Source organism: Felis catus, chromosome E3 (genome assembly GCF_018350175.1).
Source record: "Felis catus isolate Fca126 chromosome E3, F.catus_Fca126_mat1.0, whole genome shotgun sequence".
Taxonomy (NCBI): Eukaryota; Metazoa; Chordata; class Mammalia; order Carnivora; family Felidae; genus Felis; species Felis catus.
Window position 1 is genome coordinate 31900505 of NC_058383.1, and position 16243 is coordinate 31916747.

The 16243-nt window shown below is 52.2% G+C and overlaps 2 protein-coding genes and 2 long non-coding RNA genes across 4 annotated transcripts in view; 3 read left to right on the top strand and 1 right to left on the bottom strand.

The window, feature by feature from the left end:
- LOC123382523 overlaps window positions 1–16243 on the bottom strand; it is a 58585-nt gene that overhangs the window by 21707 nt on the left and 20635 nt on the right. The gene's annotated exons all lie outside the window — the stretch shown is intronic.
- On the top strand, window positions 10634–11973 carry LOC102901891. The gene is made up of 2 exons (XR_442156.5): window positions 10634–11758; window positions 11847–11973. It is a non-coding gene; the product is annotated as an uncharacterized LOC102901891 (long non-coding RNA).
- PRM2 (protamine 2) lies at window positions 13601–14363 on the top strand. The gene is made up of 2 exons (XM_045047616.1): window positions 13601–13977; window positions 14148–14363. Exons 1-2 carry the CDS (start codon window positions 13719–13721, stop codon window positions 14189–14191), a joined length of 303 nt encoding a protein of 100 aa, XP_044903551.1. The 5' UTR covers window positions 13601–13718; the 3' UTR covers window positions 14192–14363.
- PRM3 (protamine 3) lies at window positions 14991–15788 on the top strand. The gene has a single exon (XM_003998864.6). The coding sequence runs from the start codon at window positions 15407–15409 to the stop codon at window positions 15698–15700; it is 294 nt and encodes a 97-aa protein (XP_003998913.2). The 5' UTR covers window positions 14991–15406; the 3' UTR covers window positions 15701–15788.

Here is a 16243-nt window from a genome sequence, read left to right on the forward strand (position 1 = left end):
GCTAATCAAATAAGTTTATGTCATGATGTTGCAAAATCTGTCAGGGAAAAATAATGATGGTGGCTGATTCTGTCTAATGTCTCAAGAAGTTTTCGTGGGTAATCTAAACATAATCATCGGAGATGATTTAGACAGATGTAAGCAAGACAAGACTTTTTAGGTGAACTTCGTAAGCAAAAATTATGCTTTATGGTAGGTTTACTTAAAAATGGCTTCCAAAATTTTTTGGTAACTTCAAGCTTTAAAGTTGTGCTAGGTTGAATTAAATGAGTTAAGTTAAATTTAGTTTTAAGTATCTAGATCATTTCCAAGTAAGATTTTTTTTACTTGTTTATTTTTTAATTATTAAAAAAATTTTTTTAATGCTTATTCTTTTTTTTTTTTTTTTGAGAGAGAGAGAGAGACAGAGAGAGACAGAGTGCGAGTGGGAAGGGGCAGAGAGAGAGGGAGACACAGAATCAGAAGCAGGTTCCAGGGTCTGAGCTGTCAGCACAGAGCCCGACTCGAGGCTCTAACCCATGAACCGTGAGATTGGGACCTGAGCTGAAATCAAGAGTCGGAGGCCCAACCTGAGCCAAAGTTGGATGCTTAGCCTACTGAGCCACCCAGGCACCCCTCATTTCCCAATAAGATTAAAAAAAATTTTTTTTAATGTTTATTTTTGACAGAGAGTGTGCGCGCGCGCGCGCGCGCATGAATGGGGGAGGGGCAGAGAGAGGGAGACACAGAATCCGAAGCAGCTCCAGGCTCCGAGCCATCAGCACAGAGCCCGACGCGGGGCTCGAACTCACAGACCACGAGATCATGACCTGAGCCGAAGTCGGACGCCCAACCGACTGAGCCACCTGGGCGCCCCTCCAAATATGTTGATTTCTGCCCCCTCTGCCTATAAAAATCTTCTATTTTCTACAGCTCCTCAGAGCTCTCTCCTATTTGCTACATGGGGTGTTACTTGATTCATGAATCCTGCCGATTAGATCTTCAAAATTTACTCAGCTGAATTCTGATTTCTTTCCTTCTTTTTTTTTTTTTTTTTTGATGATTACAGAAAAACTAAATATATCTGGGTCTGTTGGTAAAACACACCCAGGTCGTGTTGAAAGACTGTACTCTGAAGAAGCATACATTTCTAGAAATTATGAAACGGATTCATGAATTGGCCAATCTAAAGAACCCTGGCGTAACAGTTCACAAAGGCTATTTCATTGTTGCTACACATTAAAGTTTCTATGAGTTAAGGATTCTAATATACGTGATGGAAACTGCTACACATACTGAGAAATGTATCTCTATATACAAGGAAAATTGGACAGGTTTTGGGTAAGAAAAGGTATGAGGTAAGGAGATGTTTTTGCGAAGGAAAAAGAAAGTAAATTTGGGGAGCCTCTTTGGCTCAGTCAGTAGAACGTGAGACTCTTGATCTCAGAGTTGTGGGTTCAAGTCCCATGGTGGGTGTAGAGATTACTTAAACATAAAATCTTTTTGGGGTGCCTGGGTGGCTCAGTCGGTTGAGCGTCTGACTTCGGCCCAGGTCATGATCTCGTGGTCCGTGGGTTCGAGCCCCGCATCGGGCTCTGTGCTGACAGCTCGGAGCCCGGAGCCTGTTTCCGATTCTGTGTCTCCCTCTCTCTCTGACCCTCCCCTGTTCATGCTCTGTCTCTCTCTGTCTCAAAAATAAGTAAACATTAAAAAAAAAATTATAGGGGCGCCTGGGTGGCACAGTCGGTTAAGCGTCCGACTTCAGCCAGGTCACGATCTCACAGTCCGTGAGTTCGAGCCCCGTGTCAGGCTCTGGGCTGATGGCTCAGAGCCTGGAGCCTGTTTCCGATTCTGTGTCTCCCTCTCTCTCTGTGCCTCCCCCGTTCATGCTCTGTCTCTCTCTGTCCCAAAAATAAATAAACGTTGAAAAAAAAAATAAAAAAAAATTATAAACATAAAATCTTTTTTTTTTTAATTGTTTTTCAATGTTTTTTATTTATTTTTGGGACAGAGAGAGACAGAGCATGAATGGGGGAGGGGCAGAGAGAGAGGGAGACACAGAATAGGAAGCAGGCTCCAGGCTCTGAGCAGTCAGCCCAGAGCCTGACGCGGGGCTTGAACTCCCGGACCGGACCGCGAGATCGTGACCTGGCTGAAGTCGGACGCTTAACCAACTGCGCCACCCAGGCACCCCTAAAAATAACTGTGGGATTTTTCAGAATGTCCCTGAAAAACGACAAAAGATTTGTTCCCTCTCCTTGTAAAAGACAGATAACAAGTTAATTAGGCTTATGTGATAAGTTAAATGAGGTGGGAAACACATCAAATAAGGGATGATAAGCCTTAGATTATATTGTATGGGTGCGTATTTAAAAAAAAATCTTTTAATGTTTATTTATTTTTGAGATAGAGAGAGACAGAGCACGAACTGGGGAGGGGCAGAGAGAGAGGGAGACACAGAATCGGAAGCAGGCTCCGGGCTCTGAGCCGTCAGCACAGAGCTTGACGCGGGGCTCGAACTCACAGACCGCGAGATCATGACCCGAGCCGAAGTCGGACGCCCAACCGACTGAGCCACCCAGGCGCCCCTGTATGGGTGCATACTTTTAATATAAATGTTCTACAAATTAAATAAAATTCCTAAGAAATCTGGTATGCCCTGCTACAGTGCTATCACTCATAATTCTAATTATTATCTCAAAACATTGTCTGTCACAGAAATAACCCAAGTTCCTTGTCAATTGCATTGTAATGAGCTCTAATCAGACCTTCACCAAGCAATGTTTAAGTCTTTCACATTTGTAGACAGTCCTTTTACTCAGATGCTTTTACACAAATGTTCCTGCAGAAATGCTTCATCTTAAAGGAATTCATGAGAAAGACTCTAGAATACAGGTTTCTGGTAACTTTAAAATCATAAAACTGAACTTGGTAAACATTCCCAGAATGAACGGGGAAACTGGATTCCAAGCACAACAAGAATTACGTGGGACTTGAATAAACAGAGAGGGAAGATTGTAATTTGTATGACTTTTTGTTTGAAATGTTGCTGATTCTTTAATCTTTTGTTTTCTGGAGGTAAAGAGATCTGTCCTCTTAAACTTGTCCCGACTTAGAGCGATTTGATCAACGACACTTTTGTAAGGAGAACTGAAACATTTCTCGTTCTCTCCTGACTTGGTCTCTCCAGAATTTGGAAACTCTCCAGGAGTATTCTCGTATTTTCATGGCCATATGTTTATTTGCATAAGTTTGATAAGAATCCACTTCCCTTGTAACAGGACAACACCGGAAACGTTGGTTATATTGCCAAGGCTTTGACTGGAATGTCGCATGTGACAGAGGCATGCGTAGACTCAGGTATGAACAGCTTTAAGGAACTAAGGTTGACTTTAGGGAGCCAATCAAGCCCCTTGGAAATTATTAGCCTGGTACCTTGCTTACAGGGTTCCCAGCAGCCTTGGGACGTAAGCAAAGAATGGCACTTCAGGTACAGGAACCTCAGGACATTTCGGAGACCTCAAGAGTGGAGGAATTAACCCAAATCTATAGGTACTGCAGGCAAAGTATGATGGACGGTATTCGGTTTGGCTTCTGGCCCCAAGAGGCTTTTAAAAGTTCCCTCTGAGATTCCCTATGAAAAGTTCCAGCAAAGCAGATTTCAAAGATCCCAGGGGCACCTGGGTGGCTCAGTGGGTCATGCGTCAGACTCTTGGTTTCGGCTTAGGTCATGATATTGCAGTTTGTGGGTTTGGCCCCGAGTCGGGCTCTGCACTGGCAGGACAGGGACTACTGCTTGGGATTCTCTCTCTCTTCCTCTCTCTCTGCCCCTCCCCTGATTGCGTGCTCTCTGTTTCAAAATAAATAAACTTAAAAAAATAAACAAATAAAAGAGCCCATATGATTAATTGCTATTCCTCCTGCACTTACGCAAAAGACCGAGCCATGTTTACTGAAATGACTTAATTTGCAAACGAATCCGTCTGATTTGGCTACATTTGGTAGAAATGAAGGTGACCGTACAGAGGAAAAGTAAAAACCACATGCTTCAATAGCACACGTTTGTGGATACTAAATTCTAATACTGTTTGTTGTAAACCAGACTAGATCGTGAATTCTTCTAGTTTCTTCCATCGTCTGGCTACAACTCTCCACACTAACGTTTTCAATTTTTCTCCTGCTCTTCTGAGCTGGAGTCATGGGCAACTAAACTGCCCCTTTTCCTAAAGCCCCACAACCTGGATATGAACAACTTGATGTAAACTTGAAAGAAATCACCACGACGGCTCATGTATGTATAATCTTTGTGCCACATGTGGTTTGGCCGCTCGGAAACATCCTGAGCTAGATTCGAACTGTAGATCAGGAAACTCTATCAGATTGCCCCTGTCTGCCTTCACAACATCTAAGGATGCTTCCAGCTGGGCAACTACCGATCTCAACTCGCTGCCCTCTGAACTCAGAAACTGGGTTTCTAATTTGTTCCAATCATTAACCATTGTTTTTCTTTTTCTTTGCATAAAAATGCCTCTTTAAAATTTTTTTTATTCACTTTTTTGAGAGAGAGAGAGAGAGAGAGAGAGAGAACAAACATGAGTGAGGGAGGGGCAGAGAGAGAGGGAGAGAAGAGAACCCCAAGCAGGCTCCTTGCTGTCCGTGTGCAGAGCGTGACATGGGGCTCGATCTTAAGAACCGTGAGATCATGACCTGAGCCAAAACCAAGAGCTGGATGCTCAACTGACCGAGCCACCCAGGCACCCCAGAAATGCCTCGTGTTTCACATCTGGTTACTTGAACCACAGGCCTAACTTGGGCACACTGCCTCCTGAAATGAGTCTGAACTGACTGAACGTCAGGACTGAGACTGGTTTGTTGAGATAAAACTATCTGCCAACTCAACTTCTGGACAGTGACATTTCTTGGAGGAGTTTCAAAAGTGGGACTGTAGGAGAGCAAAATCGGCCGCCCCAAACTGTGTCTTTTCGGCATGCGGGTTATTGTAGGCTGATTTTTTTTTTTAATGTTTATTTATTTTTGAGAGACAGAGCATGAGCAGGAGAGGAGCGGAGAGAGAGGGAGACACAGAATCAGAAGCGGGCTCCAGGCTCCGAGCTGTCAGCACAGAGCCTGACGTGTGGCTTGGACTCGTGAACCACGAGATCGTGACCTGAGCAGAAGTCGGACGCTTAACCTACTGAACCACCCTAGGTGCCCCTAGGCCAATTATTTTTAAGAAACAGAAGGCTCAGGAAGAAACTCTGACCATCCCTCTGTCTAGAAGAATTCAGACAGAAGACCTGCTGTGGGAAGGGAGCTGTCCCCACAGACAACTACAACATAGTATGAACGAGGGCTCTACATGCCGTATAAGCCTGGAGTGCCTGACGGCCCGTGGGCCTCCTGTTCTTAGGGGGCCCCTGCATATATGTGTAACTAAATTTTATTTTCTCCTGTTGACCTGTCTCATGTCAATTTAAGTCAGCCAAAAGAACCTCGAAGGGTAGAGACGAACAAGATTTTTGTTACCTCAACAAAAAAGGACATGCCTACTGAAAAGAACTCGTGCCACTCAGCTGGATGGAGTGAGCTGTGGGTGGCCCCTTCCACCAGCCCTGCTCCTTCTAAAGAATGGATAAACGTCTGATCAGGGCTTCTGCCCCAGAGAAGATGGGAACAGATATTTTTCCGGAGAAGACACGCACACAGATGGCCAACGGGCCCGGGGGAGATGAGTTGGCCTCACCCCTCGTCAAGGAAATGCACATCGGAACCATGGGGACCTGCAGCCTCGCCCCAGTCCGAATGGCTAGTGTTGGACAGACGAGAGACGACGGGTGTTGGCGAGGGTGTAGACCAAAGGGACGCCTGCGCTCAGCCGGTGGGAGTGCTGGCTGGCGTAGCCATCCATCCATGATGATGATGGAACCGTCATCACGTTCGCTGCAGCATTATTTACGGTAGCCAAGATACGGACAGAAAGCGTTCCTAAATGGGTAAAGACGATGTGGTGTATTCAGTGTAGAAAAAAGAACGGAATCTTGCCATTTGTGACAACGTGGATGGACCCCGAAGACATAATGCTAAGGGACGTAAGTCAGAGAAAGACAAATGCCATATGATCTCACTTATGTGTGAAATCTAGAAAAAACAAAAAGACAAGCTTCTGGACACAGATTGGTGGCGGGGGCGATGGTGGAAGGGGGTCAAAGGGTGTGGACTTCCAGGTATAAAATACATGTTCACACAAAGACTTTATGCGAGAATGTAAAAAGCCGCTTTACTTGTAATAGATTGTATGTCTGTGTGCCCCACCCCAATTCATACATTGAAGCCTCACCCCCAGTGGGATGGGGTGGGGACTTTGGCAGTCAACTAGGTCATGAGGGTGGAGACCCCATGCATGGGATTCGTGCCCTTATAAGAAGAGATCCCAGGGTCACTAAGCCTCTAACGCTTGATTTTGGCTCAGGTCGTGATCTCCACGTTCATGAGTTCAAGCCCTCGTGAGGCTCCATGCTGATGGTGTGGGGCTTCCTTGGGATTCTCTCTCTCTCCCCTCCCTCTCTCTCTCTCCCTCTCTCTCTGCCCTTCCCTACCCACCCCCTCTCAAAATGAATAAAACAATTTTTTTTAAATGCCAATGGTGGGGGAAACTGGGTGAGAGGTATATGGAAAAGGTAACCCACTCTCCAACTTTTCCCAACAGAAAAAGCTTATTAAAGAAAAAATAAATAACCTCACAGCTAAATGGTGGGACCACGGCACATAACAACTGCTCAGACAACACGGAAATGGGTACCGTTTCCCATTATTTTGTCCTGATCATGGAAATGACTCAACATTCAGCAATGCCCTTAGGTTCACAAATTCCAAGCAATACAAAAACTGATAAAATAGAAAGTGAAACTTACCATAATTCCACCCCCCCCCCAATGCTAAGTCTGTGAATTATATTCTGGACTGTTCCCTACCCCTACGCAAACACTTATTTTAAATTTTTCTATGGACGTGAGATGACGCCTCGCATTCCAGTAATTTGGTCACTGTCGATAGACTCTGGATTTCCTCTTGCATCAAGGTCACCTACCGGGCTCCTCTACCTGAATGGCCATGAGCTGTTCTGCAACACGAATGTAGCAACTCAGCCACCGTTTCCTTAAGACGGACTTTAAGTTATTGCTAATTTTCTCCCTGCAAGCCGCACCCTTGCGAGCACGCTTCTGCAGGACAGACCCCCGGCGGCAGAATTATAAGTGCAATGGCACATTGATAAGGAGTCACCTGACTGCCACATTGCCCTGACTGTCCCCAGAATCGGCTGGCTCCACCCCTCCCTAAGGCAGCGGTGGGTGTGATACCCCCAACGCTCGCCTTCACCTCCCTGGTGACTCTGCCCTCAATCAAGGCGGCCATGGGTGGCCACTGTGACATCACAGATGGCGGGGGCTGGGGGGTGGGGGTGGGACAGGACAGCACCTGAAGGGATGCTCCCGGACGTCCTGCTGAGATTCAGCGTGTTTGAGATGGCAGATGTGGGGCGGGCAGGGAGAGGGTGTGCGACATTTCAAACGTCACACGACGACACCACGCGTGTTTCATGTTAGGAAAATGACAAAGACCTTTATCCTAAAAGCACCCATTTATCGTTCACTTCTTCAACAAATGTTTGGGTTTCTTCTGTGTGCCCGGTCACTCACAGTAGGAGGCTTGTCACGGTGAACAAAATTCAGTTCCCGACCTCCCGGAACTTGTGTCCTACCTGGAGATAAAGAGCAAACGCGGCGAGTACCGGCTAGCGGCAAGTGCGACATTCCGCAGGGTAACAGCCAGCTGCGCGAACAAAACCCCAACATTTCAGATCCAGAGGAGCCCCAGGGGCCCACCTCCTTTCCCCGGCCTTACATTCCGCAGGGTAACAGCCAGCTGCTCGAACAAAACCCCAACATTTCAGATCCAGAGGAGCCCCAGGGGCCCACCTCCTTTCCCCGGCCTTACGACCTATTTGTACAGTGATCTGATTCACGCAGGGTCTCCGCGGCTAAACCCGAAGGCTTTCTTTCCGTTCCAAGCTTTTCCTGTCCCGCTGCCAGGCCTTCAAACCAGCGGACCCCCCGGTGAAGTCTCCGCTCACACGTCCCCTCCTCAGAGTGGCGCTTCTTAGACCCTGTGCGTGAGCTTCCTGCCAGTCACCCTGCCCACCGCCGGCCGCCGCGTCCCTCCAGCCCTGCGACAGAGGGAGAGGGGGACACTAAAGAATCGTCCTCCCCTTCCACTCCCCTTCCTGCAGCAGCCCCCCGACTCGACCCCCAGGCCCGCCTTGCGCCCCACAGGCCACATGGTCAGCTCCCCCATGGCGTGGGGACAGAAGTGGAGGGGGTCACTCCCGGGCCAAGGCAGTTAGTTAGAAACAGAGGAGCCTCCTCTACGCTCTCTCCCTGTGTGCGGGGGCCGGACACAGAGGTCAGGACGCCCTCCACACTGCGTGTCCAAGAAGGCTGAGCTCAGCCCGCAGCCCTGAACGACTGTGTGCTACAGAGCCACCGGCCCCCTCCCCAAAGGGACACCCACACTGCACAGATGTTGGCACAGCTGGTTCCTTATCACTCAGCCCTCGGCTCAAACATCACCTCCTCAAGAGGACTCTCCCAGGGGCGCCTGGGTGGCTCAGTCGGTTAAGCGTCCGACTTCGGCTCAGGTCAGGATCTCGCGGTCCGTGAGTTCGAGTCCCGCGTCGGGCTCTGGGCCGACGGCTCAGAGCCTGGAGCCTGCTTCGGATTCTGTGTCTCCCTCTCTCTCTTTGCCCCTCCCCCACTCCGTCTCTCTCTGTCTCTCAAAAATAAATGTTTTTAATCAGATCTACACATGAATCATTGAATGAAACGGTACTGTGAACTCCCTCTGTGCCAGGTGTAGCCCTCTTTGGTGGACTTCAGCTTCTAATTCACGGTTTTCCCACCTTGTGGGTTGGGGAGTAGGGTTCTGGAAGTTTCTGGCTGCACCCCCTCTGGAGCAAAAATGCACTAACTATCTACTGGCCCGTCTCTCCCTCCGAAGAACCCAGCTTTATCCCCAGGGGCAGGAGGCTCTTGAAGGAAGACAAATGATCAGAAGGGAAGTTGCTGGGTGGGGTGTCTGGAAAAGCTCTTTATAGAGTAACGACTCCTTTTGTCCCCCTCCTCTTCTTCCCTCTTGCTTGGGCAGTGGATATGGGTGAATTTCCAGCAGGGCTGAGGCTAGCCCTGAGTGTGCTTTTGTTCGAATTAGAAAAAAAGACTTCTACTGTGAGCAATTAGAAAACAGCTCCTGTGGGCAGAAGCCTGCCTGTGTGTGCTGGGCCTGGCTTGGCAAGCAGAGCACGGGCTGGATTTCGGTCCCCATTCAATCCCTTTGAGGGCTTTGAGCAGTACACAAAATGCACAACTGTCCACGGCGGCCCTGGTTTTGGACTAAGAGGCAACCTTGGGAACGGAAAGCACTTGTTGAGGGCAGAGCCAAAGATAAAAGAAGCCCAAGGCCCTTCGGAAAGGGGGAGCCCTTACACCAGCCCTGGAAGGCCTTCCTCCCGGGCCCTCTTCCTCTTGTTTTAAAAAATAGTTTTAGTAATTGATTTTCAAATAATTTCAAAGTTCCAGAAAAGTTGCAAAAACCGTACAAAGAACTCCCCTTCACCCAGACTGGTCAAGGGTTAACATTCTATTCCATTTACCCCACTACACGCTCTCCCTCTTTCCCCATGTAGATACCTGTCCATCGCTACTGCTGTTTTTCTGAATCACTTGAGAGCATCTGGCGGAACAGTGCCCCTCATGCCCAAATGTTCCAGTCTGTGAATCCCCAAAACAAGGACACGATCGGCCCAACAACCTCTGACTTTTTTTTTTTAATGTTTATTTATTTTTGAGACAGAGAGAGACAGAGCATGAGTGGGGGAGGGTCAGAGAGAGAGAAGGAGACACAGAGTCTAAAGCAGGCTCCAGGCTCTGAGCTGTCAGCACAGAGCCCGACGCGGGGCTCGAACTAACAGACCACGAGATCATGACCTGAGCCGAAGTCGGGCGCTCAACCGACTGAGCCACCCAGGCGCCTCAGCACTTCTAACTTCTTAAGTAAAATGTAAAACTCACATCCAGAAGTCAGGTACATTGGTTTTCGGTTATAACTAACCAAATGCTAATGCTAATGGCTACCCTCTTTATCCCTCAAACTCATGCGGGTCGCAGGAAAGATCACACAAAGCTCAGAGTGGGCTGGCCCTGTCTTGCCAAGCTCGCCCACGCTCTCCGCCCCACCCACGGGGGTCTCCTTCAATTCCATACACTTGGCAAGCACCTCTCAGCCTCTGGACTTTCCTTTTTTCAATCGAGGTAAAATTCACGTGCTGTAAAATTCACCACCGCATGTTTTGGTTTGTGTTGTAAGTAGGTTCCACCCCCAGCACAGAGCCCAACGCGGGCTGAACTCATGACCCTGAGATCAAGGCCCCAGCCGAGATCAGGAGTCAGACGTTGAACGGACAGGGCCACCCCGGGGTCCCCAAATTCACCATCTTAAAGTGGCTCAGGGGGGCCTGGCCTGGGTGGCTCAGTCAATTAAGTGTCTGGCTCTTGATCCTGGCTCGCGTCATGATCTCATGGTTTCGTGAGCTGGAGCCCTGCATCTGGCTCTGTGCTGATGGCCCGGCGCCTCCTTGGGGTTCTCTCTCCTTCTCTCTCTGTACACCCCCCACCCATGCTCTCCCTTTCTCTCTCTCTCTCTCTCAACATAAATCAACTCTAAAAAAAGTGATCCAGGGACACTTTGCGTGTTCACACTGTCATGTAACCACCACCACCAAGTTCCAAAACATTTTTGTCACCCAAAAGGAAGCCCTGTGCCCACCAGGCAGCCCTCAATGGTTCCCTGGTGCCAAGTAACCACTGATCGACTTGTGTGTTTATGGATGTCGCTCTTCTGGACCCTTCATATCAATGGCACCCATGCCGTGCGCTGCCTCTGGACCTCACAGCTGCTGTTCCCGCTCCCGACATGCTTTTCCCTCCCCCGACCCTGACTCACCCTTCAGCAATTCACTTTACCAGCAAACCCCTGGGCAGCTTTCCTATCTCCTCCCTGAGGTCGGCTTCCCCCCAACCTATACCCTTGTAAAAAAAAAACCTCGGGTTTCCCTTCTCAGCATTTTCCACAATCTTAATTATTCCGTGCGGTTCCTTCAGGTTGCCCAGTTAGAGGATAAAGTCGATTAGGCAGCAACACGTCTGCCTTATTTATCGCGGTATGCCAGGGCGTAGCCCAGAATCGAGCACATACTAGGTGTCCAATAATTTTTTTGGTTGTTGACTGACTGACTGAGTGCCCCCGACAGAGAAGTCCTCTTGTCTCCCCTCGGCCGGTGACCTGGGGTTGGGGCGGGGCGCCGGGCCCCACCCTGCCCTCACCAAGGGCCTCCCACATGCCCATATATGGACACGATCAGGACAGCTCAGGCAGGGTCTGTGAGGTCAAGGCCTCTGTGCCCTCACAATGCCCAGGGCCCCCCCCTGTGTCTATAAGAGGCTCACAAGCCGGGCCCCCGGCTCACAGCCCACCAAGTTCCACCTGCTCACAGGTTGGCTGGCTCGACCAAGATAGACCCCCCTGCTCTGAGCATCCCGGCCGGATCCATCTAGAGCCATGGCCAGATACAGATGCTGCCGCAGCCACAGCAGGAGCAGGTGCCGTCGCCGCAGACGCCGATGCCGCAGACGAAGGAGGCGATGTTGCAGGAGGCCGAGGAAGAGAGGTGAAGGGGCGCGCCCCGGGGCGGGGCCGGGCCGGGCCGGGGGTCCCACGGCCCCGCTGAAACTCCCCCTCCCCGGTTCCCTCCGCAGTGTGTTCCCGCCGCTACAGGGTGGGGAGGTGTAGGAGAAGATGATCCACGCACGGGGTCCCGGCCCACCACTCCTGCCCGGAATTCTACCAGCCAGTCGAGACCGACCTGCCGCCTCTGAACATGCCACCAGCACCATGACCTGAACAGGAGCCTGCTAACGAACAATGCCACCTGTCAATAAATGTTGAAAAAAAAAAATCGCGCCCTCGTCTCTCTGTCTTGACGGGGGTTTGGGGTGGGGGGGGATGCCGGGAAGAGGGGACACGAGCGGCGGTCACTGGATCTGGTTCCAAGCTCTCTGTTCCGCCCCGGTCACCACCATAATCTGCTCCCGCGCCGGCCGGCCCTTTGTGAGTCCCACCGGGGACGGGGACGGGGGCGGGTCCTGCTGGCGTCGGAGGGCTTCTCCCTGGCTCTGGACTTGCTCCCTGCCCCGCCCCCAGAGAGCCGGGGAAATGCAGCTCCCGCTCAAGGTTTCACTACACCCCAAGTGCCCAGGTGTCTTCTGTTTGAGAACAATGCTGCCGAGACAGCACTGAATGTCTCCCTAGTTCAGGGCACGAGGAATCTTGGCCGGCTCCTCTTGCCCCCTCAACCCACATGATGCACTGGGGGCTTAAAACCCCAGTGAGATGTGGACATTGTTCACGATGGGTTGGGAGACTCTGAGTCTGCTTGACTCAGTCAGATCCCGGCAAAGCCCAGGGCATTTCGTCAGTCGCAGGGAGCTCGGTGAGAAAGTGACCGCAGAAATGTCGTGGCCGTGACTTCCCTTTATTGAATACCATACATTCATCACGTCTGGGGCTCACACTGCAAGATGGGCATAAATGACCCGGTCTTTTCAGGTAAGGACACAGAATGGGACTGAACCCGCTTGCCTGACCCCGCGTATCTGACTGTATACGGGCAGGAGGGCAGGACGGCTGGACGCAGAACACCCCCTCACATCCCGGGGCATTTACACTTACGGCGGCACGAAACAGCATATGAATACTAGGGTGGGATCAAGCCCTCTGTACTGGTTTCCTAAATAGCCGCTGTTAACAAATCCCCACAAACTTCATTGCTTAAAACGCAAATTTATTATCTTGAATTGGGTTTTCTGGAGGCTCCAGGGGAGAAGAACCAGTTCCCTCATCTTTCCCAGCTCCTAGAAGCCACCTGCATTCCCACACGGGACCCAGCCAGAAAGTCCCCCTGCACCTAAGGTGACGTCCACAGGGTTAGAGGTCGGACAGTTGCTCCCACGTTCTGGATTTTACTGGGATCCAAAGGACAGCGAGGCCCAGGAGAAAGGAAGATGGCACAGGCGGAGGGGAGCACCACCTGGGCTGGAGGGGAGCACCGCCTGGGGTGGGAAGGGGGTGGAAGGCCAAGGGCACAGACTGATGCCCAGCCTTGCCCCGTATTTGCAGAGTGACCTAGAGCAAGCCACGTCACCTCTTTATGGGAAGCAGGAATTGGAAAGTAAATGAATGCAGTAACAACCCATACAAAACCCCCGATCGCGGCACAGCCCCAGGGTGGGGAGGAAGCTTCAGGAACGAGTGCGTGAGAATGACACCAACCGAGACGGATTTGTACAAAATGTTAGCACTGTCCCTGTGGCCTGAGGGACCCACACACATTTTTTGGGCAAGGCAAGGGGGTGGCCCTGCCGGCTGTGAAGGGACTGGCCAGCGTGGCAACAATGGTAGGGTGGGGCCGCCGAGTCATAGTGGGGGGGGCCCTTTATATATAAGCCCGCAAAGAGCGGCCGGCAGACCAGACCAACATTGGCGGCAAGAGCAGGCGGGCAGGCCTCGACCCTCCTCCCCTACCCCCAAGGCCAGCCGTGCCCTCAGCCTAAGCCACCTGCCCCGGAACCATGGTCCGATGCTGCAGGAGGAGTCCGAGCGGACACCCACGGCAGGGGCAGGAGCACGGCCAGCACGAGTGCAAGGACAAGGAGCGGGAGCAGGCCGTGAACGCAGAGGACATCCAGGTGGACCAGAGGACCCACAAAGGCTGCTGCTACAGACACAGGCGCTCTTCCCAAAGGCGGCGGTACAGGGCCCGCAGGAGGAGGAGACGCTCCTGCCAGAGGAGAAGGCGCCAGAGAGGTGCCTGCAGGTCCAGGACCGGAGGTGTGGCCAGTCTCCGCCCCTGATGCGCCCAGGCTGGCACGGGAACCCCACCCCCGGGAGGCACCCCCCCCACCCCCACTCCTGACCCGCCCAGGGTGGCCCTGGGACCCCACTCCGTGACACCCGAGTCCTGTCCCCAGAGCCCTGTAACCAGGACTCTTTTCCCAAAGGCCACACAAGGGTCAGGACAAGGAGGTGCCAGAGGCGACACTAAACCTCCCGGGGTCCATCACACCCCTGGATGGAAATCAAGGAAAAGTCGCCCGCCAAAGAACCACCCGGTGAGACCAAAGCAATCCCCTGACGTTGGATGCTCCTTGCCAGCCCACAACATCTTGACTGAAATGCACCAAAGTCATCTGTCAAATAAAGCTGGAGATAATAAATTTGCTGTCCAGTCTCCCTCAGGCACAGATACAAAAAGTGAACAAAATAAACGGTATCCTCCCATTACCCAGAGTGGGCAAGGGTGTGCTGGGTGGCTGGGGAATGGGAAGCAGGTCTGGCATGCTCCAGCAAGAGGCGCTGGGGGGAGGGAGGCCTTGGGGGCCACCAGGAATCTTTTTTAATTTTGTGAGAGAGACACAGCACGTGCGGGGAAGGGGCTTGAACTCACTGACCGTGCGATCGTGACCTGAGCCAAAGTCGGATGCTTCACCGACTGAGCCGCCCAGGCGCCCCTCGAACTCTTTGGACATTACCACAAATTTTAAATCCCTGTCGTCAGGGCTGTGCTCCCTCCGGAGCAGAAAAAGGATAAGTGCTCAGAAATGACTCCTCACCCCCCTCCCCTGCACCCTGTGCTGAAATCGTGTGCTATGGGCACGTGTACAAAGACTTGTGACCACAAACAGGAAAACTTCTAGTCTTCCAGAAGTACAGCTTATACACAGGGCACAAGTTATAAGTACACCCGTGCAGCCCTCCCCGTCGCCGCCCCCCCCCCCCCCCGCCTCCACCGCCAGGTCAAGGAACCAGACATTTCCAGCCTCTCTCCTCCCTCATGCCAACTGCCCCCCAAAGTAACCACTACTCTGACCCATCCTCACATAATGTCAACGGCTCTCTGGGGCTGGGTACTTCTGGAATGTGGGGAGGGGAGCCTATGTGTTCTCCTGCTTCTGGAAATTCTATCCCCAACTGTCATCCCAGCTAAAAGGGGGACTTCTGCCAGCACAAATGAGGCAAGGTGGCCGGCCTGGAACTCTGACTCCGTCCTGGCCTATAGGTGGTGGGACCTCAAGGGGGCTGCTGGTGGCTGAGGTCTGAGACAGGTGTCAGCCCAGACTCGGGTGTCCGAGGGCGGGGGGCAGGGCTCCAGGGGCCCCTTTGTGATGTCAGCGCCCTGCCTACTGTCCTCACAGCCCCTCCACTCCCCCCATCTCCAGTGGCCTTCCCTCCCGTTCTGGAGAGGCAGCCAACGCGGGCAATGGGTTCCCGCTGTGCCAAGCTCAGCACTGGCCACAGCCGGGGCTACGAATCCCCCATGAAGAAGCTCGTGGCCTGTGTGAGTCAGGATAACTTCTCCTTGTCGTCCGAGGGGGAAGGAGAAGAGGGGGGAGAGGAGGAGGAGGACGAGGAGGTGGAAGAGGAGGAGGACGAGGAGGAGCTCCCAGTGCAGGGCAAGCTGCTGCTGATAGAGGACGAGCGGCAGGAGAAGGAGGGTGCGGAAGAAGAGCCTGCGGCCCAGCAGAGCCCCGAGCCCAAGCAGACGCACTCCTGACCCACGACGGTGACCCAGGAAGAGGTTCCCACCACTGTTCCGGCGAGAAGAACTTTCCGAAAAGAGTCAATAAAAAGTCTCCCAAGGACTTCGCCTCTCTGGTCTCTCCAACCCCACGCCTGCAGTGCCGTGTGTGTGTGTGTGTGTGTGTGTGTGTGTGTGTGTGTGTGCGCGCGCGCGAGCGTGTGCCCTTGTGTGCGTGTGGGTAGGGACGGGGAAGAGCAGGGGTCAGGGACCCCTGTTCCTGGTGTCCAGCTGGAAGTTCTCAGGAGGCCCACGCCCCCGTGGCTTCTCAACCACCCTCCCCTGCCTCGGCGGGTAGGAAAAGTGGTAGCCAGGACTGGAAGCCGGCCAGGTCTGTCGGAAATGTCGCTGGGGTCACGGTGGCTGCCTCTGGCCGCCCTGGCCCCGGTTCTGGGGTCAGAGCACGTGGAGGGGCCTCCAGTCCTCAGCCACTGATGCTGCTGAAGTCAGGGTGACCACCTGTGCTCCCCGCCGCCAAAGGCTCACTTCTGCCTTCATCAAGGGGTCCAGCTGCCAATG

Excerpts from the sequence above, each read along its gene's own strand:
- PRM2 (XM_045047616.1), top strand. The coding sequence starts at position 13,719 with ATGGTCCGATGCTGCAGGAGGAGTCCGAGCGGACACCCACGGCAGGGG. Across the intron at positions 13,978-14,147 it reads CTGCAGGTCCAGGACCGGAG|GCCACACAAGGGTCAGGACA; the intron begins GTGTGGCCAGTC and ends CTTTTCCCAAAG.
- PRM3 (XM_003998864.6), top strand. The coding sequence starts at position 15,407 with ATGGGTTCCCGCTGTGCCAAGCTCAGCACTGGCCACAGCCGGGGCTAC.